Below are 23,949 nucleotides of genomic sequence, written 5' to 3'. Positions count from 1 at the left end.
ATGTTCATCATTGTCTTATTGTAACTAGGATATTCGACCGAGTCATGATCCGCATGAAATTTAGTTGATTCTTTCATATCAGTCAGTATTTGTTGTTTTCATTTTGACTTTAGCATTACCAACCTTGGTCGAATTGGTTGATACTTCTGGGATTGATCTAAAGCAATGGTTAATTGCCTTCTCTTTGCTGCCTATTATCTTCGTCAACGTTGCTTCTGAGTATGAGTCATCTCCTTAGGCATCACTAGAAATTTTGAATGGCTTGACCTTTTCTAAACACCTTCTCGGCTAGGCCAACATTTAACCATCCTTGGCCCTTGAAAAGTCCCAGAGTAATTGCTGACGTGTTTGTCCTTCTGAGAGCAAAAGAGACTTTTTTCCTCATAATTCATATTGGTTGGTTGCTTCAGTGGATATTTCGGTCAATAAGATCTCTCACCCGACAGAATTGGCTCTGCACATTTATCACAAAGGTTCTAATAATTTAACACTGTCACACATGAATATGCTTCGGTTTGGTCGACCATTGTTTCCGGCCTCACACCTTTTATGCAATTTTGTTCATTGGGATGATTCATATGAACTCCAACATCAATCTTTTGTCGTGGTCAAAACAACCTTTGAGGATTGATGGTGGCCATATTGATCTTTATGTTGGATGGGAATTGATTGATATCGATCAACATTGATTTATTTTCTTTTTAAGGGAATTTTAACAACCCTTTATTGATATTATCTTCAATAACATTCTTGAAAATAACACATTTGTTAGCAGAATGCGACTGAGTTTCATGCTATTTACAATAAAAAAAAAATTGGCTATTGGAATCTTATGAGTAATTAGAACTTTGATAAATTTGTCAGCTAATATAATATCAAAGATTTCATCAACATGAGAAATATCAAAAGTGTAGGATCGTTGAACTTCTGATTAGAAGTCACCACTGTCTTTGCTTTAACTAAAGTCGAATATGTGAATGGCTGTTTAGCCACTATTTTAACTACTACAACATCATAATTAGGGTTATAATAATGTCTTCTACCAATGAATTCCTTTGTTTCATTGACTCTTGAAGCATAGCCTCATATTGAGACACCTTCCCGGTTAAATCGTAAGGATTTGTGAATTCCGTTCCTATAAATTTTTTTCGAAGCTTAAATTTCAGTCCATCTTGAGCCAATTGGAAAAATTCTTCTTCGGTCGTAACTACTTTGTATCGGCTTTTTTCTCTTTTAAATCGAGTAATATAATTCTCGACTAATTTCCTTGGTAATTGTCGAAAATAAGTAAGATCAACTACGAAAATTCTTTATCCTTATAAAAGAATTGAGTATGAAATTTTTCTTCAATTTCTTCCAAGTTTTATATGGAGTTTGCTAGCAAATTCGAATACCAAGTAAATGCTACCCAAGTGAGTGAATAACCGAATAACTGTAATTTGTAATACTCATTATTAGTCAATTCTTCACATTGTATGGTAAATCGACCTATATGTTTTCTATAGTCGATTGACCCGTATTGCATGTAAACAACGTAAAGTTAGGTCGATAGTTCCTTGGCAAAGGATATTGCTAGTCAGTCCAAACAGGATATGCCTTATTATAAACTAGAGTAGTAGTTCAGTCAAGAACTTGGCCTGCTACTTCCTGAACCAGTTGTTTAATTTGGTTATGCTCCTAGTATTATTGTGCAACAACTGTAGGTACTTTAAGGCCATCATAATATTGTTCTTCATTATAGATTGATTTCTAAGTAAGGGATGCTCCCCAAGCATTCCTTGATTCTTGGCTTCATGAATTATGTTCCTATTTTCACGTTTAAGATGCCTAAAATCTACCGGTGGTGGTAAATTTCATATGTTTGGAACGGAAACACATTCAAGACGTCTGAAATCTACCAATATCAGTGAATTTCACACATATTGGATCAGACCAGGGATATGATTAGATGATATGTTTCCTTGCAATGGAAGTGTCTATGACATCGAATGAATTGTTGGTATAACTTCCCGATTTGCAACAAAACTTGCATTGACTTGTTGTTGAGGTGTAACAAATGTTTTATCAGCAAACAAAGCTACCAACTGATTCATGCTCTCAGTGTGGCTGACTATCCACTTATTGAAAGCCTTGGCCTGAACTCTGGAATGTTCTAATTGAAGTCATAATAATTATGTGATGTACTGAATCTCTATTTGCATATCAATCATCCCAACTGACATAATCTCAAAATGTTTAACCTAGGATGTTGATGGGCCTTTTGGATTTAGAGGAACATGCATCGGACTAGGTGATGGATCTCCTTGCTCAAATACTTGTTGGACTTGCGCCTCTTCTTCATGAGTAGGAGGCTCATTAGCTACAACAACAACTGTTAAAGTATTACAACCACATCCTCAACTCATGATTACGAATGATTAAATCGATCATTATACACTTGATTTAACCAAATGTTATATCAACCAAATAGTTGCTAGTCCCCCAGGCATGCTAAAAAATGTCGACTCTTGCCAAAATTGTTGCACGACCGATGTAAAAGGAATATTTTTGACAGCCAAGTAGTTTTTAGTCCCACTAGGCATGCCACGAAAATATTGGCTACTCGGTTTATTTTTAATTATGCAGGCATGTCATAATTGATATAGTGGCTCGATCCGAACCGATCAACTTTGACCCCAATCGCCAAAATAAGCAGATATGTCTAATACGCACATATATGACTAAATTTTGAAAAGATGAGTTGCTTACCCAACCACTTGTAGAAGTTTATAGCGATTAGAAGATACTCAGAGGGTGGGGGTTCTTTTTTTGAAGATGAGTTATTTTATGACTTCTATAAGATATGACCATTAGAATACTAATCCAAATCAAACAAAAAAGGAAAAACTCATAATCGGTTACTAAGAGCAACTGCGAGAATGCGACTCTTGAAAGAACTGCTTAATATTGAATAAAAAATAAATCAAGCGTATGAACGTAGACTTGGATTACAATTAAAGATTATAGTTAAAAATTACCGCTACTAGATCATTGCTGCTCCTAGGATAAGCTGAGATAAAAGATAAATTGATAGATTTGATTTGATTAATTGTTGTGAAGTAGTCGAGAGCCATTCAAAAGAAGAACAGTCACAAAAGAGAAACATGACAAAAGAAGGATATATAAATAGGTTTTTCAACTATTGTAACCATTGTAGTAATAAAAGAAAGATTTGAATGAATAAACTACAACAGAAATCTATAAATGGTAGAGGAATTTGACAGAAAAAAGATATCCAATCTAAACCCTTTATATCTTAAACAGCTAGACTACACTTATTGTATATTGATAATTTTGTTAACATGTAAAATTAGATTTATGCCAACTATAAACCTGTAAAAAGCGCTCCAAATATTTGAAGATATATTTATCTACTTTTTATTCCTCGAACAATGCCACATGTCACTCCCGTATTGACTTTATCAAAATAGTTAGAAATAGGGTATAACAATGTGGGCACATCACATGAAATAATGAGAATTGGATGCTAATCACATATTTATGTTTAGGGCAAATTGGTGCGTGTATTTCATCATACCCGTTAATCAAGTGTAATGATAAATGGACTATAAAAAAAGTTTACCAATACAAAACTCATTCGGGCCACAACGTGTGAATTTAGTGGTTTTGGAATTAATTTTACATTTTTTTTACATGGGTGTGGCCCACATAAGTTTTTAATCAGTCTTATCTTATGTATATACGGTCAAAATAATAGCTTTTGCATGATGGACGGAGTGGATTTTACACATGAAACATGTTGATCTCGCAGTCTGGGTTTTTACGCCCCGCGTGAAGCAGGTGGTGTAGACGATTCCGGTCGTAACGGTGGGAGTCAGCCCATTTTAGAACATGGTCCTAGAAATTAATACATCCAAATATAAGGTAGACCACACCAATAAACAGTGATGACAGAACGCTCACCATTAAAAGCTTCCTAAGTTCTCCCGTAAGCAAATCTATAATGTTTATTTTTCATTTAATACGTTAATAAGGTCACACGTAACTGTATAAAGGGATTATATAAAAAATAGCTTGATTTAAAACTTTCTGGCATATCAAAAGCTTTTAATAGTTATTTGCCACTTTTTCCGGTGGATGGTCTATTAGAAATTTGTATTTGCTTAAGTTTTGAATAACATCCTTAAATAATCTGAAAAAAACTGATAGGACGGCGTGGATATGAAAGAAATTTATAAAGGTGGGCCACATACGGTAAGTAACACCGCTACGATGTTACTCGGGCGAGGACGCGGATTGCGTTGTACCCCACCGATCTCTAGCCACGAACGGGCAGTTATGTGGGCGGGATCACTGTGAGTATCTGTTTATCTGTGCCGTCCATCCCTTCTCACAAATTATTTGAAGGTACGTGATTAAAAGTAAGACAGATCGAACGCTCAAGTGGACAATAATAAGCTTTGGTTGTATTAAATGCACACAACATTAAATGTAAGAGTCATCTGCGATGTGGTTCACTTGAGCGTTGGATCTGTATCAATTTTGTGATTGTATCTTAGAATGATACGAGAAAAGGAATGGACGGTATGGATAAAATGATACATCACGGTTGGCCCGCCCCCGGAACTGCCCGTTCGTGGCTAGAGACGGGCGCGGGTAGGACGCAATCCGCGTCCCCGAGTAATAGCTAATCCGCTCCCCTTCGTTACATACTTGCATCTCAACCGTCAGAGTCACGCATACGTCGAGTATATAAAGAAGCCACGTCCACATCACTCCATTCTACTTTTACCTGTTTTTCCCTGGTTTTTTGAGTTCGAAGAGAAGCAAAACAGAGAGCGAGAAAAAAAGAAAAAAAGAAAAAAAGAAAAAGAAAAAATCAAAAGCTTCTTCAAGAAGGAAACCCTAATCCTAACGCTAGATTTCATATCTGTAAGACAATTGATTCCTGATATGGAAATTTCTGTAATTTGATCGATCCAATGCTGTTGAATTTCATTTTGTTCTATCTATCCGTTCGTCCTTTGAGTTTTTTCTTTCTTTATTGAGATTTCATGCATTTCGATGAGAATCTCACTATGAAATGAGTTTTCTGACAATAGTCGATTTTCTTTTTTTCTTTTTTTTTTTTTTTTAAATTTTTAAAAAATTTGTTTAATTTTTAATTTTTAATTTTTTATAATGTCTAGATTTCAATGGAAATCGATCAATGAATTGCATTTGTGTCAATACGTCTTTTCACAATTTCCCCATTTTTTCGATTTATTATAATGAAATTTCATCCGATTCCATGAAAATCGTTCTTTGATTTTTATTGTGCTGTTAATACCTTATTTTCATAGATTTCTTACTTTTTTTAAAATATTTTTTTATGGGATCTGATTCGTTTTCTTCCATGGAAAACGATCTATCGATTGCATTGAGATGTTGTACTGATCTTCTTTTTTGTTTGTTTTTTGTAATATCGATCTAGTAATTGCATTGTTTTGTTGATTTCCTCTGTTAAGCAGTGGATTTTTTTCAATGTGATTCTTCTTCTTCTTCTTATTTTCTAAAGAAACCTGAACTGCATTGTTTTATTGACCACTTCATTTATCTATCTTGTAGTCTCTCTCTCTCTCTCTCTCTCTCTCTCTCTCTCTCTCTCTCTCTCTCTCTTTGTGCTTTAGGCTGCATTTGGTTGGACCAAATATTATGAAATTTCGTGATTAATCAGTCTAATTTGAGGCAGATTTTAACGATGTTTCATGAAATTTGGTGCAACCAAACACAGCCTAATATATTGAAATTTCATTTTTTTTTTTCTTTTTATGTACATTAATAATAAAATTGCATTTTCCTGTTGACCCATTCTACCTATAGACGTTTTAGATTTATTTTTTTAATATATATAATGACTTTTCATGCGTTTTTGTTTTTATTTGTTGGGAATATGATCATATCTGTTGCATTATACTGCAATACATTCTGTCAATTGCATTGTCCTGTTTATTGGTTTCTGGATGTTTATTGATTGCGGCACTTCCATCTTTCTACATATTAGTAATTGTAGAAAGTGAACTGATCAGACGCGGTCGACAATGCACCATCTTTAACATCAACATGCCACTTTTGTAGGACATCCACACCATGAAAATGGTGAGCCCCACCATAAGATTACCTGCAGACAAAAATCAGGCATCTCAGCTCATCAGGGGGGGCTGCAAAATCGAATTCAATGGACAACCAATAGTCCGACTCAACATACAGGTTTGACCCACCTAGTGAGAGGATCAGCATGATTTTCGAGAAGTGTGTTCTTCATGGTGTGCCTATTGTTTTCACAGTACCTATGCCATACACAATTGCTGTGTTGGCGGCAAAGATGCCAAGGTACCACTAATTGTGGTGCTATTGGCCATTATGGCATCAGTTATTCTTGTAGATATATTTTTTTTCCACTCTTGTAATGAAATCTTTGTTATCCTTCATTCTGAATTTTTCCCCCCTCACTCTATCTGTTTTTATTTTCATCGAATCAGTTTCTTCCTTCTATTATAGTCATGTTTTTATAGATTCTCCAATAAAGGCTAACTCATAGGAGGAATCATACCATGTTCTTTGGTCCTGAGTTTCTACAAATAGGCCCCATGGACGGATCCTTGATCCAATCCGAGGGACCATTAAAGGATTGGTTCATTGATCCAATCCATTAATCTGATGAGTCGCACCATGAACATAAGTTTTCTCAAAATTCTACTGCATCTAGTCAGGCTGATTGAAACATTCGGAATTTCCCAGTTTGGAGCCTAACAGATCAATAGTTTGGATCACAAACCATGGGCTCCATGATGCGGACATCAGGCCAGTCAAAGTATATCAACACAGGAGGCGTGTGTTACCCGTGTCAATGTGGTTAGATGACGGATATGAGTTGGGTCTCTAGAGGTTGAAGACCTTACACATGTGTTTGTGACACATGTAAGTTGCTTAAAGGAGACATTTGGACCGTTGGATCGCGAGGATGGTGTGATCGGACCGTTGGATCGTCACAGCCACAGCCCACCTTCATTACGCCACCTTCATGGCGCTATCATCGGGGCCCATCGGACATCTTAAATTTGAATTTAGTTTATGAATATTTGGTTTATTTAAGTTTTGAGACAGTTTGCGTACAATTTTTGTGCGATTTTTTTTAATTTTTTTTTAGTAGGGGTGTTTTAGTAATTTCCTGTAATTATTAATTTATAAAGGTTGCCCTAAGCCTAAAGCATGTTATGTTATGTTTATGAAAGAAAAAGAGAGCTTTTTGCTTCCGACGATTTCGTCTTCGACTTCCAGTGATTGGAAGAGGGCGTGAGGCCCAGGGAAATGATTTCTCATCCTCTACTTCTTTCTCATTCTTTCTTTTCTCAAGGTACTCTTTTTCTTTAACCTTATTCTCTTCCTTTTCTCTTAAAATATTTAGATCTAGAAGCCAATCTTGTTTCTTTTTATCTAAATCATTAGATATCAAAAGATTTTCAGCCCCATATAAAACTCATCACCCGAATCTAAATTTGAAGAACCACCAATTCTTTTATGAATTTTCCAGATTTCCCAATCCAAGAAATTCTTATTTTTCTGGATTAGAAAATCCACTTGGATCGTTAGACGGACCTATTGCAAGATGAAAGTTTTATCTTTCGTAGGATCCAACTAAAATCAGACTTTAAGATTCAATACTTCGCGTTTGTGATGGATGGCCATAATCAATGCTATATTAACCTTATTTCTTTCTTGTGTTTATGATGTACAAGGCTGATATTTTATTTGTTTTTTAAGATTGCATAAATCTACCCCTTTCATATACCATGCTCATTTAAGGTTGGATTAGGTCGTCCTACATCACTCCATGTATAGGAATTCAAGGTCCAAGGATACTATTCCTCCTGCCCCAAATTATAGTTCATGGGGCCTCCTAGTATGAGGGACTTGCTGTCTTTAACTGCTTAACCTGTGGACCCCTCCATGGATTGTGCATGGTGTATGCCTTGGACTGCACAATGGGGGGCCACATGGCCCACATCATGGCTTTCATAGAGGCTGTAAAAATTAAATAGCAAAGGTCCACATGAAACCATCAAAACTGCATTAATTGGTTCTTTTTTTTTTTTTTTTTCAAGGATTGTTAACTGGTTTCATTTTTGAATCATGGACGGTCAATGATAAGTCCTGCTGGTTGACTGGTTCCATCTATGGCTTGTTGGGCTTCATATGGAAGAGGTCCCATGATTTATGACTTTGGCATCCTCTTTTCAGATTACTGAGTATATTTTTCTTTTCTCTGTGCCTGATTTCTGCGAGAATTGCTTTTAATTGATAACATCATGCAGTCTTTTTCTTTGTTTTTTTTTTTTTTCTTTCTTTCTTTATCCTATCTTCTTCTTCTTCTTCTTTTTGGGTGGTGGTTGTTCTTTCTTTAAAATTTTGCACTCTGTGCATTTTCTTCTAGTTTGTATGTTCAATATCTTATCATGTTTTTTCCTTTCAGTTTTTAGGAAAATAATGTCGGAGCCTGTTGAAGGTACTGGTTCTGAGTCTTTGATGGAGAAGATCAATGAGAAGATTCATCACTATGATGTCTCATCTTCTTCTTCATCAGATTCTGATAACGAGAAACCATCAATAACGAATCGCTTGTTCGGCAGGCAGCAACCGGTGCATGCAGTCCTTGGAGGCGGGAAATGTAATGCATCCTTACTCTCTTTATGTTCATAAGTTATTTTATTTTGTTTTATGGATTTGTTTCGGGGATATTTTTGTTCTTTCATTTGTAATCACAGTTTCAATAATTGGAGAATTTTAGGAATTGGCTCTGAAAATTATATTTGCCACCTATTCTAAGAAGGTCACCGATGAGTGATAGATTTAGAGACTAGGTGGAAATCTGGAGTTGTGTATTCATCGATAAGGGCCTATATATACATAGGAAAGAATGTATCTTACCAATCTTAGGAGGCGATATCCCAGGATTTAATATAATTTAACAATGTCGCGTTTGTTCAAATGCTGGTGATGTAGATAGGTTCAGATGAAGAAGCAAAACCTCAGAAGTTGCTGGGGACCCAAAAGGACAAGCGTGCCAAAACAAGTTTGTAGAGAGCAGTTACCTATTGCTTCAAGTGCACAAAGTATGAGTATACAATGGTTCAGATTTCTAGATCCAGTCTATTAACAGCAACCAGATATTAGATCTAAATCAAAATTGGATGATGACTGAATAAAACATATATCCGACTCAATGACAACTGGATATCAAATCCAATCGAAATTGGATGATAGAGAACAAACACAAGATCAGAACTCAAATATTCACCAGAAACACAAGAAAATCCGTGAACAATGGCTCTGGCCAAAAGGCTTGACACAGCGAAACAAGTGTGATCAGAAAGTCCATGAACAATAAAGCAGGTCTGGCAAGGAAGCTCTGCACAACAAATATCAGGTATGGTTAGAAGGGTAGGTTGACGATGATCCAACTGATTGTGTTTGAGGCACACGAGGTGTAGGAGAGTACATGTGGCGCATACCAATTTAATTTCTCTTGCAGAGCACTAAATTGGATGCACCTAAGGGCGCAGAGGGTCAGAACTCACAATGATACAGTAGCAGATCTAGGCATAACATCGTGATGGAGAATACTCCAAATAATGATACTAAAAAATGTACTAAACATGCATGCAATGTGTACACTCAAGGAACACATGATGAAAGAGAAGAAGCTCAAAAGGCACTCATGTCTCTTTTCTTTCCAAAAGAATGTAACTAAATTCAGAGTTAAGTAGTGGCGATAGATGGTAGTGGGTTGCAGTGCATGCAATTGAACAACAACAAATCTGGTGGTGGCAGAGAGACCGGATTGGGGTGGTGGTTGGTTGCAGAAGATCAATGGAGAAGTGGTAGGGATGTTGATGATGGAAAAGGGGGTCAACAGCTAAGATCGGACGAACAAGTTAACAAATAGACATGGAAAACAATAATGAAGTTCTATTACATGGTGCATGTTGATTTGATGGTGCTGAAGGCAAACAAACAAAGATGCTGAACGGAGATGGGTTTCGTGTAGGGGGTGAATTTTGAAGAAACCAGTGATGATGTAGAGGCGGTGTTTAGATCAATGACGAAGAAGATGGGAGGCGGATGGCATGGTGATGCAAGCTAAACTGGGCTGATGATCTTCGTCAATTGGCCCATTAATAAGGAGGACCAAGCCTCCTAATTAGGCAACTAGCTATGCAATAATGAATTAGTCAAATATTCTTAAATGCATTCTTATCCCTTAGGCATTTCTTTATTACTTCTCCAATTTTGTACTAAGTCATTGGTTCTTAATTACATTAAGAATCTTCTTTATTTGTACATTTCAAAGCTTATTTAAGGGCCTAGGATGAGTAGTATCAAGGTACCTTGGAAATGAATGAAATTTTTTAGTTATTGTTTTTATTAGTGCACTGATTTGTGTATCTTGTTTGTCAATCACGTAAGTCCTTGTGTCATGTAATCGGTTGAGCCTTTGGAAATTGAAGATCGAAGACACAAGAGTACAAGAGCATCAAGGAGTAAAGAACAGGTAAAAGAGGTGCCTTGGTGACCCTAACACTTGACTAAAACAACCCTTGAACCTTTAGATGATCTTGGCTTAATAGGTAAACTTTGTTGATCATCCCTTAGCATTAGGAACCTAATTGGAACATGATAAGTAAGGCTAAAAGAGGTGCGAAGTTGCTGTGAAAACATATGCCCAAAACAACAGTTTCTGAGTGCTGTTTGATCCTATCGAGCAGACCTCGAGGGGTCTTCGATGGCATCGAACAAGAAGTTAGATATGTCCAGCAAGAAATGATCGTTTTATCTGATTTTCTTGATAGCATCGAGGTCTCCTTTGATGACATCGAAGATCCACTTTAATGGCATCGAAGACCACTTGATGGCATCGAACAAATAATTCAGATATGTCTAGCAAGAAATATATCATATTATCTGATTTTCTCGATGGCATCGACATAGCTGTTATCTGCCCGTTTATTATTATTATTTTTAATTTTACCGTTGGAACTCGAACTTCTTATAAAGGGCATTTGGTTCTTGGGCTTTTGGATGAGTTTTTGGTGCAATAGAAGCTTAGGTGAATTCATGATCATATCCCTCATCCCAAGCCTCTAAACCAATGAGTTCTAAGTCCTCCTTGAGATTAACACTAATTGGGTTTCCAACCACCACCTTGAAGATGTGCTTGAACTCCTCCTTTTTCTAGAGAATAGACTCAACCTTTATAGACATAATATTGTCTAAATATTTTAGAAGGTCCATCTAGGTGAATCCCCTAGGAAATACAACTTCCCATTAGTTGTAGTAAGATTCAACTAACCTCCCATCACCTTGGTCACCTCAAAGGAGCAGTACATGCAAGGTGTTTGATCTTGGGGCTGAAGACTTGGCAAAGCATTAACATCATGATTAGGGGAGCAAAGGGGAGCTGATTGAAGCATGGGAGAGCATCGATTAAGCAACCTGAGACGGCACTATAAAAAGGGGCTTAATCTGGCAAGCAAGTTGTCAAATGTATACTCTCTTTCTTTGTGTAGGATTGAGGGTAAGAGTTTGTGACCCAAACTTGACTAGGTTCTTATGTAGGACCTTGTCTCTTGTATAGGGCATAAAATCCAGGTTCTTATGTACGACATTGGCTCTTGTGTAGGGCCTAAAATCTAGGTTCTTATGTAGGACCTTGATGCTTGTGTGGGGCTTAAATCAAGTCCTTGTGTAGGTCACCGGACATGGGCGCATACGTGTTAGTCTCCGTGGGAGCCTTCGACTGGAGTAAATGTTGGTCCTTGGGCTAGAACCGTGATTGTTGGTTAGCCTAAGGAAAACCAACTAAAGTCTCTTGCGGAGCCTTTGACGGGTGTACATCAGTAGGTTCTTATGTAGGACTGAGCTTTGATGTGAGCCTATAGAAAACCATACAAAGTTTCTTGCGGGAGCCCTCCCTTGTGCATGATTGCAAATGTTAGAGGTTAATCTAATTTAAAACTTCTGATAGTGAAATTCAGTACATTCATGGGTTTAGTGCTTCCACCGGGAGTGGAGTAAGGAAACCGAACCACTATACATGCTTGTGTTTGGAATTGTCATTTGCGCACTTGTTTAATTATGCTTATGTATTTGAATGCTTAATTATTTGTATGCATGATTAGATGAATGCTAGGACTTGATAGTTAACACATCCCACACACACATGTACACTATCATATTATAACTAGTTGCTTAATTGACATATCATTTGTAGTTGATGTGATTGGATCATTTATTGGCTTGGAAGCCTTAGTTAATTGCCTCGCTTAGCTTAATTTGCATATTAGCTTAAGTAGACAATTGTGGTTTAAAAAGATGAAAATTTTATTTGGTTCTAATCACCCCCCTCTAGGACATAACCTTTATTCCTTAGCTCCGCCAATCCTCACGTGCAACCATGGTAATCCCATTAACACCACAGGTGAATTTTCAGTTTTGCTTTGCTTGTAATTCTTGTGCTTAGTTGAAGGTGTCTACGTTTAGGCTGATTCTTCTCATCAGTTGGCTTTACCGGTTTGGTGTCAGAGCGAATCTTAACGACTGGGTTGAAGTCTTCAATTGAGGGAGGCTTTTTGATCAACAACAAGACAATTGCACTAGTCCTCAAGAGTCTGTTTATGACTTCATGCAAGGACTCTTTATAAAGAGTCCATGACACCTTGTTAGGGATGCCTAAGGAAGATGATATCACTAAGAAATTATGAGTTGAAATTCTAGACTCCACGGGTTGCCTTGTCACAAAGGCTTTTATCGATTAGATTACAATGCTTGAATATTTTTGCATGGTATGACATGGATGATGTCCGGCGAGTGACATTTGTTAAGGTCAAGCTAAAGGGTCCAATAAGAATCTGGTAGCGAAACATTAATGACAATAAGTTCATCGTAAGTCGTCCTATGTTTACCTTTAGACTACATGGATATTGTTCTCCAGAAGCTCATTGCGTGCAAACCAGGAATTTTATTGGTGGATGAATGCACCAAGAAGTTTAATGAGCTCTGTCCATTGTAAGCTTGCAGAGACAGACCGCGTAATAGCTAACCACTATCGGGCAAAGTTACACCAACCAATGTTCGAAATATCGGTATCGTGTTATGTATCGCACCCTTGGGATACGGATACATATTGATTATCACATGGGATATGTCGGTTGTATTGCGTAATGTATTGCTATTGTTGGAAGCATGGGAAAACATTGAGAAATTGGTAGAACTTTTCAATGAAACTTCAGCGATTGTTAAAAAAGACATCAATACACACTTATAGGTTTTCTTGGAATGGGGTCCTAATCTATGCGATGCCTAACAGAATTCGATGCAAGTATATTCAAAGTCTATTAATATAATTTATAAATGTAAGAAGTTGTGTGGAAACACAAACAATACATTCAAAAGAAAAAGAAGAATCACTAATTAGGATACATGTTTGATTTTATGTTTGGACACAAAGATTGCAACCGATTTGCGAGAAATTGAAAATTTTTGTTTTGTTTTTTTGTTTTTTTTTTTTTTTCAAATTTTCTCAACTTAGCCCATCTCCTCCAAATCTCAAAATCGAATCTCCCAATCCATGATTTTTCATGATTTGTAACAATTTGACACTGATTTAATATGATTTACATTTAGTAAAAAGGATCGACAATCGAAAATGCTCTTTGGATTGAACATGTGGGATATATCCCACTACTTGGGATACAAGATATATCGTGGGATATATCGGCTGATATTGTCGATACTTAAAACACTGACGCCAATAGATCCAATGCGAGATGGTCATGTATGATTTCTAGTTAGTCAACAATATTTATTGGAAAGCTCGACAAGTTGAACCTACAACAACACACTCTCCGATACTTTTGGCTCTCCGGCTAGGCAATCTTCTATAAGAAAAGGTCTAGATCTACATTTTAATCGAACTCCACTGTAGGGCTATCGATCACTTCCCTACCATTTTTCGATCACACTCACAGATGCGAACTTCGCTTATAAGGTAGTTATAACCTTTGCAATGCCATCCACCACGGAATTCATACCAAATGCAACCAACGCTGCAAGGACATAATATCAGAGGTCAAGGCCCTGATCCTAATCCTCCCCTTAGGTGAGAATGGTGGAGTGTTGGCTGTTATCGTTATGGACATAATTCTAGAGGTCAAAGCCTGAGGAGTTGCCTCTGCTACGGGATATTCGACATGTCATAGGTTTGATTCCTTTACCCATAGAGTTGAAATGAAACCCAGAGGCTGTGCATGACAAAATTCATCGCAATATTGTTGCAAGTAATGAAAGTAATAAGCAACATGTAAAAGCAAGATGTCGTCTTGTCAAATTTGTGAAGGTGGCATGGTTACGACCCGTATTCTTATCGAACGGTTACCCCTTGGATCCTCAAAGAAGTACCATCCTCGTAATGCAGGTCCGTTTAAAATCATAAAGAATATAAGTGTCAATGCTTATGTTTAGATCTCCCACTAAATTTACTTATCAATCCTACTTACAATGTGGAAGATCTTTCCATCTTCGTGGGCACCATACTGATGATGATATCAAGGAACAGGCTATCACACTTCCAACGATTTTCCCACTGAATGAAACGATCATTGATGTTTTCGACAACCATATTGTCTCCACGCGCTAAGGTGCTTATTAGAAATTTATTGTTCGTTGGCAAGGAAGACCTCTCTCCGATGCTACATGGATCATAGTTACAGACTTGCGCAATATCAAGCTATTAACTCGTTGGAGTAGAGTTCTTTCAAGCTGTGGAGAAGTGATGTAAGTTGAAAAAACCCCTCCGTTTGCAATATCAAGCTATTAACTCGTTGGAGTAGAGTTCTTTCAAGTCGTGGAGAAGTGATGTAAGTTGAAAAAACCCCTCCGTTCGCATTTCTCTCCCCACAGAAATGGCGAAAAAGAAGCAGCAAAAAGCTAGGGTTTCTGAAGGAAGCGAAGAGGAAGAGCATCAAAACCGAGAAGAAGAATACCCTACGCCCAAAGAAAAGAGCTTATATGAGAGATGAGGCCTGCAGAATTATATTTTCAAATGCATTTGCTTGCTCTCTCCTCTTTTCGACTCTACCTGTAAGACTTAAGGGAGCTCTATTAGAGAGAGAGAGAATGGAAACGAAGGCCGGAGGAGGTGAATGGAAACTAATAACGAAGAGGAACAATCCAAGACCTAACGAAAAGAAAAGAGATGTGGATAGCTACACAACCCTCTTCGTCAAAGGATTCCCAGAAGGCTGGTTATTGATGCAGGACATGAAATTCAAGTATGATGTGCAAGATTTCAAGCTTTAGATCACACTAGTTTAAAAACAATCACACAAAATTCCACATCCCACACAAGTTCAAACACTCAATCAAGGGGAATCTTATGCGAGTCCAGGCCTACACATGCTAGGGTCGGATTAATCAAAATTATAGACCAAACAAGAATCAAAGGAGGGTAAATTCATCCACACATGCACAAAAATAATTCCCGCAATCCAAGGGATTCAGAAATTTCAATTCAGGGAACCCTAAGGTTGAAGAAATGGCATAAAATTAGGGATTTGAGTAAATTAGGGTTAGGTTTAGAGATTTTGGGTGAAAGAGGAGTGAAAGAGAGGAGAGACGAACCAGAGAAGTACCACACGTGTGGACAGCAACAATGGCCCAGACGCATGTGCGTGTGATCCCTACCCCACGTGTGTGGGGCCTACTATTCAGAAAAAGGCCACCTTGACCAGGGATGGATTCCAAAACCCCCAAATCTCAACTCGATTCGACGCATGGTTTGTGCGTGGTGCTCTGCCGAAGATTCAGCCCTCCTGCAGGGCCAGATTCTGGAAATTTGCTGTAGAGAGAAAAATGCCTGCAAATATTGATGGATTTGCAGATGGAATGCTTGTAGGAGAAGAGAAATATGGATGGAAGGTGGGGACGAATCGGGATAGGTGTGGCTTCGCACCATGATAGTTTGCCCTTCGAGGAAGGGAGGGTTTCGCACCCAATTGAATCTCCACAACTCAGAAATTTAGAGGAGTAGAAAAACGCGGCAATTTTATTAATCTTCATTGAGAAAAAAAGACTACAAGGGGTGCTTATTTATAATAAAACCCTATACCCCAAAACTCGCGCCATGTGCGCAACATATTATTTAGAGACAAAGTAATTAAAAATAACAACTAATCAAAGCAATCTAAACTGTCCATGATATTCCTAATAACAATAATAAGCAAAACCCAAAGTACTAGATCAATTAGAATAGTGGGCCACGATCATGAGAACCCATGGTGAGATTCACATGACTATTGGGTCCACTCCAAACGAACTAAAACGTAGTCCTCTAACTAGGAGGCCCTCCCTGGACGTCGTCATCAATCCAGATCGATGGTGGGGCCCTCCTTGTGTACGTGCGTATGGGGGTGTGCGTGTGCGCGTGATGTCCCCATCAACTCTCGCCGGCTACATAGATTTCTCCACTGGCGAAACAAAACTCCTGAACCACTCTAAGATGTCATGATCACGTCTCTGAAGCTCCTCCTCAGTGAGCCATGTACTGTCTGAAGCCGAGCGTGACTACCAATTAACCAGGTACTTCTGAAATCTGTCATCTGACGTGGATATTATGTGATGGTCTAGAATATCCTCTATCTCCTCTCTAGGTGTGGGAAGGGTAGGTATATGAGGTAGTGGCTGGGAAAATGGGTCGGGAATGGTAGGTATGGGAGGTAGAGGCTGGGACGATGCGTTGGAAAGGGTAGGTATGGGAGATAGAGGCTAGGAAGATGGGTCGGGAAAAGGCCATGGATCAAGGAAAAAGTCTGGGGAATCAGGATGGTTAGGCAAAAGGCTGGACAATGCATCAGTGGCCCCCTGAAATGCAACTAGATCCTCCACATTGAATGTGGAACTAATTCCCATGAAGGGTGGAAGATCTACCACATACGCATTGAGACTACTTCGTTTTATAATTTTGAATGGTCCAGCGCTACGCGTGTGTAATTTACGAACGACTCCCTGAGGGTACTGCTCTGGCCTGATGTGGACCATTACAGAGTCTCTTACATTGAATTCCTTGAAACGTTTATGTTGATCTGCAGAAAGTGTGTAATGTTCATTATTAGTCATGATCTTCTGCCTGATTTCTTGATGCCATGAATAAATATGATGCGCAAAAGACTCTGCAGACTCTGACGGCCTATGGGACAGTGACATAGGGACAAGATCAATAGGTTTCCTAGGTTTATAACCAGTCACGACTTCAAAAGGACTTAGACCTTTGGACCTATCGACAGAACTATTAAACGTAAACTCGGCTAAGGTAGTACGGTGTCCCACATCCTGGTGTGCCCTATATCCCTCATAGGGGGAAACTCATCCAGTAGATCATCAGGAAAGATATCACGAAACTCATCTACTACCTGAATGTCCTTAGTGGGTAACCCTATACTAGCCTTTGGTGCACTCTCTCTAGCCACAAGGCAGTACATGTCGTACCACTCAAAAAGGTGGTCCATGTCTGCCAACCATTCTTGAAAAGCTTTAGGGTCCAAGTGACCATCAAACGTGGGGGCATCTACTCTAACTCCTTTGAGAAGTTGCGTATCGGGGTCATAGTGGTCTTGATGTCCCTCACGGGATGGGTGCACATGGGTGCATGCCCATAACCGATTCCTTGGCCACCTCCATTCCTTGGTCTATCCTCTTGACCACCTGCCTGAGATTGGACATTTTTCCCAATAGCAGGGTTTGCCCTGGCGGAGGTCTCTAGTTGGGTATTGTGCACATCAAGCTGTTCAAAGCGTTGGTCCATACGTTGTTCCAAGCGCCTACCCAAAGACTCAAGCTACTGGGTTAGCTTGTTCATTGACTCTTGCAATTGGTCCATATTTAGTGTAGGGTGCAAACCAAAACCACGGCCTGTACGTGTGAGCATACAACTACTAACTCAATCTAAGGATCTTCTACTACGACTATATGCGCCTAGATAGGACTAAATGCTCCTATAAGACTCTATATAGAGAAAATGACACAATACTACTCAATTTTCAGCAACCTATTTGCTCAAAAAAATTTGTCAATAGAAAATCGAGTAAAGAGATATGCGGATTTTCTGATAGCAGAAAATTCAACAGCCTATATCAGAAATTATGGACCTCTAAACAGTGCTATATGATGATACTTGATGCATAATGGACACATAAGCTAAACCCTAAACATGTAATGCATTCCCCTACAAGAACCCTAAGCTCTAATACTAAATTTGATGCAAGACATGAAATTCAAGTATGATGTGCAAGATTTCAGGCTTTAGATCACACTAGTTTAGAAACAATTACACAAAATTCCATATCCCACACAAAAGTTCAAACACTCAATCAAGGGGAATCTTATGCGGGTCTAGGCCTAAACATGTTAGGGCCGAATCAATCAAAATTATAGACCAAACAAGAATCAGAGGGTAAATTCATCCACACATGCACAAAAATAATTCCCCCAATCCAAGGGATTCAGAAATTTCAATTCGGGAAACCCTAAAGTTAAAGAAATGACATAAAATTGAGGATTTGAGTAATTTAAGGTTAGGTTTAGGGATTTTGGGTGAAAGATGAGTGAAAGAGAGGAAAGAGACGAACAAGAGAAGTACCGCACATGTGGACAGCAACAATGGCCTAGACGCACGTTCGTGTGATCCCAGCCGCACGTGTGTGGGGCCCACTATTCAGAAAAAGGCCAGCTTGGCCCTGGTCGGTCAGGGATAGACTCCAAAACTCCCAAATCTTAACTCGATCCGACTCACGGTTTGTGTGTGGTGCTCCGCCGAAGTTTCAGCCCTCCTGCAGGGCCAGATTTTGGAAATTTGTTGTAGAGAGAAAAACGCCTGCAAATATTGATGGATTTGCAGATGGAATGCTTATAGGAGGAGAAATATGGATGGAAGAAGGTGGGGGCGAATCAGGATAGGTGTGGCTTCGCATCACGGTAGTTAGCCCTTCGAGGAAGGGAGGGTTTCGCACCCAATTGAATGAATCTCCACAACTCAGAAATTTAGAGGAGCAGAAAAACACAACAATTTTATTAATCTTCATTGAGAAAAAAAGACTACAAGGGATGCCTATTTATAATAAAACCCTATATCCCAAAACTCGCGCTATGTGCGCAACCTATTACTTGGAGACGAAGTAATAAAAAATAACAACTAATCAAAGCAATCTAAACCATCCATGATATTCCTAATAACAATAATAAGCAAAACCCAAAGTACTAGATCAATTAAAATAGTGGGCCACGATCATGAGAACCCATGGTAGGATTGACATGACTATCAGGTCCACTCCTACGAACTAAAACGTAGTCCTTTAACTAGGAGGCCCTCCTTGGACGTCGTCATCGATCCAGATTGATGGTGGGGCCCTCCTCCTTGCGTACGTGCGTATGGGGGCATGCGTGTGCGCGTGATGTCCCCATTAGTTACCCATCAATTTTGCAAGAGTTTTTGGCTGAGCTGGAACAATTATGGATGTAGTGAGGCCAAGACATAAAAAATGGATACTATAGGGGGTTTGCATTAGTGAGAATGAGTTCGGAGAGAGAACTAGCCAGCGTGATTTAGATTCTACATGGCGAAAGCTTTAGGGGAGTGAAGATGACAGTCCAGAGAGCAAGGTTTGGTCCATAACTGAAACGTAACAATAGTGCAGGAGAGTACAGACAGAAAAGGGCCCCAGTAGTGTGAAGGGAGTTTAATCTAGATAGCTTCTATCAGAAAGGAAAATCTTCTTTCAAGGAGGTGCTTACAAAATCAAAGGAAGATGGGAAGGATAGAGAAGACACTAGCCGAAAGACGGTAACGACTAAAGAAGAGGCGATAGAAGAGTCAAGCAAAGTCCCCAACGTGCCCATCAACCAAGATATCCTCGATCGTTCTAGAATCGAACTCAGTAATTCGGTAGTGGCCTTCACCAAAGAAGGGGCTTCTATATCTGAAGTCAAAGGCTGGATCTATGATTGTTGCAGACTTTCACCCAGACCTTTTGATTATGGCAGCGGCATTGCATAAAGGACCTATCTGTTCTATTTAGACCTTGGAAGAGTTCTCCGTGCTCGGATATGAAGATGTGTGGATCCTCATTTGGTCAGTTCCCTTGGAACTTTAGAATGAAGACTTCTTTCTGGCAGCATCATCCCAATTGGGCAGCTTCATAGAAATCGACCCGAAAACAAAGTTAGGAGAGGAGATGGGGGTTATCAGAGTTAGGGTGTGAAGAAAAAGGGGAAGATACTTCCGCCTTTCATCTACGTTACGGCTGAGGGAAGAAAGCTCCTCCTCCCGATTCAACAGGAGAGGAAAGATGACCCAATCCCTCATTGGGGTGACATTTGGGTCCAAAGGGTCTCATTCATCGACGGATGTGAATAGAGAAGCTAGAGTTGAAGACGAAGGTGTTACGTCCTCCATGCTCAGGAGGAGTACTCTTTCTGAGCGTTACTGAGGGTCTGTGTACTATTGGAGCACCATCCCATTAGATAGCCATGCGTAGTAACTTAGAAGGGAGCAGTACACTAACGGAAGGTATAGATATCATTGGGCAAATATAAAGCTCATCTCCCTACCCGATCGACACGTGTTCGAAGCAGAAAGAAATCCTAGCCCTAAGTTCACGAACGGCAGAGATGATCCACCGAAAGTCGACCGTTCATGAGATTCGGAACGATCCTCAAAACATGGGGATAATCGCCGAGCCTGGTAGCTTTGCAAGGACGTGTGGCAGCTTTCGGGAGGATAGTCAAGGTCGGGAGTACACAAGCTAGGAGGTTCGGGAGGTGCAAATATTAAAAAGTTGGGAGGTTCAGGATTTTCGAATTTCGAAACATCGGTTCGGTTCCCCGGTGCAGGCTTGGGAGGCGAAAAGCAGGCTCGATACGTGATTCGAGTTTGACGCGGAAGCTTTAGACGCTGCAGACCCTATTCCCGATTCACAGAGTAAAGATGGTACTGAAGCGCTGCCATTCGAGATGGAGACACGTGTTTGCGACTGTGAAGGCCTGAACTATCATCACAAGATTTGCCTTCCCTTTCTATCTCCACTGAGAAAGGACTCTATCAACTACAACTGATCCAGCCAACCGATTAATAGCATGGTAGATGAAGATCTTTCAGAGGGTGATAGAGATTTCCACTCCTGGTCTTCGGATTACGAGATCTCCCCTGAATGCCTATCTTCCTTGTTCTTTTTAGAGGGTCTTTCAGACAGAGGTCTCATTACCCTCTTCCATGAAGACAGTGGAGATCAAATCACAGAAGCAGAACCCCTTCAGATTAGAGTGGGTCCGATCTTAGAAGAAATGGGAAGATCTCAACTGGTTAGAACGGATCTTGAAGAACAAAGGGCGGAGTTGGTTAACATCATCCAAAAGAAAAAATGGATCAGGGATGTGATGGGCCATGTGGAAAGGGCCACAAGTTTATCTTTCAGCTACTATCCAGAGGACTTTGTAGCCCTTTTCCATTGCATAGATGCCCGTGGGTGACCACCGATCGCTTCGAGAACTCCAAAAAGGTCCTCCACCAAGCCGATCAACAAGAGGAAGCCTCACAGTCTACAAACGAGTCCCAGTTCGTCCAATGGGGTTCGTCGGAATTGCATCAGAGGAGGATCTTGGGGTAGATAAGTTTCCTAAATAAAGATTATTTCCTAGAATGTTAGAGGGGTGGGATCCAAACACAAGAGAAGGATCATCAAAGATATATTTAGGAGAAGTAAAGCGGACGTCATCTGCCTTCAGGAAACCAAGGTTCAGAATTTCACTGATTCTTTGCTAAATACACTTTGGAAAAGAAAAAGACGCGAAGTGGTCCGCGCTAGATGCTATTGGAAATGCTGGAGGAATACTAGTGGCGTGGAAATATTCTTCTTGGTCTCTTCTCCAAACCCGGAATGGATCATTTTCTGTATTGATCATTCTTAAAGAGATTGCCTCCGATTTCACTTGTCTAATTACAACAGTCTATGGCCCAAATCAGGAGGACAGAAGGAAAGGTTTTCTGGGAAGAATTGAACGAAGCTAGGCTCAAAGTCAATGGTTCATGGTGCATAAGGGGGTGACTTCAATGTTACGAGCAGTGTTTGAGTTGTCGGTATCGCTATGAGTTTTGCTGCCCGAAGATAAAGATATAATATCGTTATCGCTGATAACTGGAAATGCAGGGAAAAAGGGGGAAACATGGAAAAAATGGTGGAATTTTTTAGTGAAACTTCGGGACATGCCTAAATACACATTTACATATTCAGTAATGAAAAAATTGCAAAAAAAATGCATTAAATAATAAGTTTCCATTTAATGGGGGCCAAAAGGCATGTGTTGTCGTAAGAAATCACTCAAATAGTAATCAAAATGAGTTTATATAATACAAATGCAAACTTATAAGAATAATGAGATAAATCTGAAGTTCAAGTGGACCCACCACAGAAAACCGTGGGATCAGTCAACCCATCGTTGAAACATTTATAGGGCCCACCATGATTTATTTTTTAGATCCAGCCTATTCAGTTGAAACATTTATAGGGCTCACCATGATGTATTTTTTTAGATCCAGCCTATTCACAAGTTAACATAGAGATAGATGAAGTGAAAACCAGTGTTTTAAATAGCCGTAGCGTGATGCGTAGTGCTCAACCCTCTATAGCGTGTAGCGTAAATCCGTAGTGTGTAGCGTAAGCTACACAATACTTCTATTTTTTAATTTAAAAATCGGACAAATATGATAAATAGTGAAAAAAAAGGAAAAAAATATAAAAATGCCTAAAAGATGATTCATTTTATCAATTATAAGTATGTTCAAAAAAGTCATTAGTTATCATTTATCAAAAGCCAATCCACGTATATAAGCCAAATCAAATAATTATCACATCAACAACTTTCTAAGCAAATCACTTTAATTAATAATGTCTAATTGAAACCACAAGTTACAATTATGAAAAGAAATAAAAATCTCATAGGTTAAAAGTATCAAGTATAATACAAGTGTCACATTCCTCAACATTAGAAACAAAGAAAACGTGAAAGAAAAAATAATAAAAAAATAAAAAGGTAAAAAAAAATACATTGTAGCTTACGCTACGGACACTACGCGCTACGTAGTTGTAGCGTACGCTACAATTTGGGACGCTACATAGCGCTACGGCCACGCTACGCTGCGTAGCGTACGCTACCACTACGCTATGAGTGCTATTTGAAACACTGGTGAAAACAAAAATATAAGCTTGATTGGAAACTTCCGTGGCCCCTAAGAAGTTTTGAACGGTGGATGTCACTGTCTCCACTGTTTTCTACGGTGGGGTCCACTTAAGCTTTATATCTGTCTCATTATTTTTCTCATGTCATAAAAGGATCTCTCCAAATGGATGGATGGTATGGATACAACACATGCATCATGGTTGTACGGAGGTGCACAAAATGGAAGCGGATTGGCTAGTGTACCACACACCAGCTATATAGCTGCTGTAGGTATGTATAGCTGGTGTGTGGTACGTGTCGTGCGAAGACGAGCACTGACGCTCCTCTTGTACGGACGCTCTTGTACGGACGGTTCAAAGTAGATCAAAGTTACATGGGCCTACAGTGATGTATTTATTATATCTATACCGTTCATCTATTTTTATAGATCATTTTAGAGCATTATCCAAAAAACGAATCATATCCAAAGATCATCTGGACCACACCACAAATAGCAGCAGAGATATTGATTTTCACCGTTAAACAATTCATAGGGCCTGCCATAACGTTTATTTTCCATCCAATCTGTCCATAAGATCACAAAGGCCAGAATGAAGAGGAAAAACAAATTTCATATTGATCCAAAAC

At 39.2% G+C, this 23,949-nt stretch overlaps 1 protein-coding gene across 1 annotated transcript in view; it reads left to right on the top strand.

Moving 5' to 3' along the window:
- The first annotated feature begins 4,776 nt into the window (after window positions 1-4,776).
- LOC131223755 (reticulon-like protein B5) overlaps window positions 4,777-23,949 on the top strand; it is a 36,537-nt gene continuing 17,364 nt past the window's right edge. The window contains exons 1-2 of the mRNA XM_058219255.1: window positions 4,777-4,932; window positions 8,513-8,707. Coding sequence (XP_058075238.1) covers window positions 8,527-8,707 — 181 coding nt within the window. The 5' untranslated portion in view covers window positions 4,777-4,932; window positions 8,513-8,526. The remainder of the gene's footprint in view (window positions 4,933-8,512; window positions 8,708-23,949) is intronic.

This window comes from Magnolia sinica, chromosome 13 (genome assembly GCF_029962835.1).
Source record: "Magnolia sinica isolate HGM2019 chromosome 13, MsV1, whole genome shotgun sequence".
Lineage (NCBI taxonomy): Eukaryota > Viridiplantae > Streptophyta > Magnoliopsida > Magnoliales > Magnoliaceae > Magnolia > Magnolia sinica.
The sequence above is the reverse complement of the archived record's forward strand: the minus strand, read 5'-3'. Positions and strand labels throughout refer to the sequence as shown.